The sequence below is a fragment of the Orycteropus afer genome, unplaced genomic scaffold, assembly GCF_000298275.1.
Source record: "Orycteropus afer afer isolate SDZICR_OR568_19922 unplaced genomic scaffold, OryAfe1.0 scaffold00040, whole genome shotgun sequence".
Lineage (NCBI taxonomy): Eukaryota > Metazoa > Chordata > Mammalia > Tubulidentata > Orycteropodidae > Orycteropus > Orycteropus afer.
The window spans coordinates 350,275-353,492 of NW_006921627.1; the positions used below are offsets into that span (position 1 = coordinate 350,275).

The 3,218-nt window shown below is 41.9% G+C and overlaps 1 protein-coding gene across 1 annotated transcript in view; it reads left to right on the forward strand.

The window, feature by feature from the left end:
- The first annotated feature begins 1,604 nt into the window (after positions 1-1,604).
- Positions 1,605-3,218, forward strand: part of LOC103193747 (aldo-keto reductase family 1 member C1-like) — a 25,050-nt gene continuing 23,436 nt past the window's right edge. Inside the window, exon 1 of the mRNA XM_007937008.1 lies at positions 1,605-1,688. Within this exon, the coding sequence (XP_007935199.1) occupies positions 1,605-1,688 (84 nt within the window). The remainder of the gene's footprint in view (positions 1,689-3,218) is intronic.

A 3,218-nucleotide genomic window follows, 5' to 3' on the forward strand; every position in this document is an offset into this window, starting at 1 on the left:
ATGCTACAGACTATCTGTAGGAAATTGAAAATCAGAAGAGACTCAGATGTCACTACTGATTGTTATTGAGAAACATCTGGAATACCGAGGTGTGACTTGGGAAGCACGTAATTTTGGTCCTAAGGCCAGGACATTGCAACAGAGATTTTGACAAACTATGACATATACAGCTAGACCAGTTGGGATGCACAAGAATCTGAATTTGTTCAACCCTTAAAACCAAAAGCTGCCCCCAAAATTCTGAGTTCAAGACACAAAAGACATGGTAGCAGGGTCCAGGAAATCCAACCCAGATCAATGTGAGATTTCTGAAATTCAAATTTTATATTAAATCAGAGAGGACAATCAGAAGCTTGATTATGGATAGAAAAGTAACAAAGACAACTGAAGAAAGCAAGGGTGGTCTATGTCAGGTGAGCAGCATATGTCTATGTCACTTGAAAAGTGATCAGTGCAGGAGATCCTGAACAGAATGGGAGAAAAATGTGGAACAAAATTCAAATCATAATTAAGACCAGGCTTACTGGTCTGATAGAAACTGGTGAAACTCCCAAGACTATGGCCCCTAGTTACCCTTCAGGTCTGGAATTGAACTCACTCCTGTGGTTTCCAGCCAAACAATAGACAGTCATATGGGCTGAACTTTTACCTCAGGAAGATAAGCAAACACTAGGGCTATGATGGCATATCATGAAATGATGTTGAAAAATCATTTATGTTCCAAAAAACCACACCAAACTGTCCATTTTTGTTGAAGTCTTGCCAAGACTGGATACTCTATTACAGAATAAAGAAAGCCAAAAGAAATATAATTTTGTAGATGGGAAAATTAAAATTATAATTCTTTCTCTTAATTTCTGCAATTCATTCTTTATCAAGGGTCAACACTTGAAAAATAAGTCATGAGCAATTCATTTAAATAGTTTGCGTGCATAGGTGTATGTGTGTGTGTGCACACGCACACGTACATGTGGTATGTTGTTGTTGTTGTTATATGCCGTCGAGTCGGCCCCGACTCATAGTGACCCCTCCTTGGATTTCCGAGGCAGTATCACTACGGAAGTGGGATTGCCCAACCTTCCTTCCAAGGAGCAGCTGGTGGGTTTGAACCACCAGCCTTCTGGTTAGCAGTCAAGTGCCTTAGGCACTATGCTACCAGAGCTCCCAATATACATGTGGTATAAGATATTTAAATGTTTCAAAATGATGCATGATTAGGAAGGGTCATCACCATGAGTAAAAAGCAAAAGAGAATTAGTATATGGAGATTTCTAAACTAACACATGGTCAATCCTTACTCAGTGAATATTTTCTAATAATTTAGGATTCTATGTAGTATATCTTGAGGAGAAAATTTACTAACCCAAGATATGAATGATTTATTTATCATTATACAATAAGTAAGAATTCTCATTGAGAAATAATAAATCAAAGGGGAAATTTTTATTTTCACTCCGTGGAATACTGCTTTAACCAAAGCCCCTCCTACATGGCCCTTGTTAACAGTTGGCCAGAGCAGTTGGGGTGTTGCCTTCCTGTTGCTCATAGTTCCGGGGAAAGCAGAAGAAAGAAAACACTCTGCTTAGTCAGAACAGTGACAGAAGATGGATCTCAAGCATCATTGCATAAAATTAAATGATGGTCACTTCATTCCTGTCCTAGGATTTGGCACCTATGCACCAGAAGAGGTATGTAAAGGGGTCTTGGAGTTGAGAGTTCAAATGAAAACAATCCCAGGAGAAGTGGGAGCTGAGTTATGATATGAGTTATCGTATCTCTAGTTCCTGTGTGACGCTGGAGACTCACTGGGGTTTCAGTTTCACCAGGTGACAGCTATTCCATGGATAAAATTAGAAGACAGGCAGGCTTACTCAGGGCTTCAGGGTCTGATGTGTGGTCACCTACAGATTATTCTAGGCATTGATCTTTCCTCCTGTTTCCATCGCTGTTATAGCTTGTCAGAAGAGATGAATGTAGCAATTAAGAGCACTGCCTGACAGCTGCCTTGAGTTGAGACTGATTGTAATGGTAATGTATATTTCTATGACTCAATCAATCTCTCCTCCTATGAAGGAGACATAATGCAGAGCAACCTTTGAGGTAAAGAGTCCTGGAAATGAAGGTGTGTGAGGAATGGTGGGAGAGAATTGTAATTCTAGTGCTAAGCACCAGGCAACAAACGGTGCACCTCAATGGAACTGAGTTTCCCTTCTATGTCTCTTACTGCTAGGAAACTTATCGTGAAAGAAAATCTGACAAGTTTTTAAGGGAAAGGCTACAATCTTATAATCTTCAATTCTTGGTCCTTATTAATATACCTGAGATTTGAAGCAAATAGGTAGACTAGGAACCCTCACACAAGGGGAAACAAAGAGACTGGAAGCCAGTCAGTAGACTGGTAGCTGGATAATGTGCATTCCAAACTTGTCTTTCTGATTACTTAGCCATGTGACTAGGGACTAGCTACTGAACTTCTGGGTTTCACTTTTCTCATCTATAATACAAAATAAAACCCACACTCAACTGCTGTAGAGTTGTCCAGACTCACAGTGACCCCTCCTTGGGTTTCCGAGGCAGTATCTCTGTGGAAGTAAATTGCCCAATCTTCCTTCCAAGGAGTAGTTGGTGGGTTTGAACCACCAGCTTTTTGGTTAGCAGTCAAATGCCTTAGGCACTAAGCCACCAGGGGTCGCTATGAATCAGGACCGACTGGACAGCAGTGACAGAGACATCTGTAATAGAGAAGAAAATATCCCAAGAGATATTATGAAGAATAAGGGACAGGACTTGTCTACTAAGGAGTGCAAAGGAGGGTGAAAGAGGGGGATGGTTGAAGGATAGCACTGAGGCTTCAGACTTGGTAACATCCTCATGCTGGTACACGTAAGGAAAGAGCATGACTAGATGCTGTCGGAGGGAAGCAAGCACTGAGTAACTGTTGTTGTTGTTGTTGTTGTTTTGCCATCGAGTCGACCCCGACTCACAGCGACCCCTCCTTGGGTTTTCGAGGCAGTATCACCAAGGAAGTAGATTGTCCAACCTTCCTTCCAAGGAGTGGCTGGTGGGTTTGAACCACAGCCCTTCTGGTGAGCAGTCAAGTGCCTTAGGCACTATGCTACCAGAGCTCCTTGGTATATGCCTGTTGTTGTTGTTGTTGTTGTTTGCCGTCGAGTTGGCCCCGACTCATAGCGACCCCTCCTTGGGTTTCCGAGGCAGTA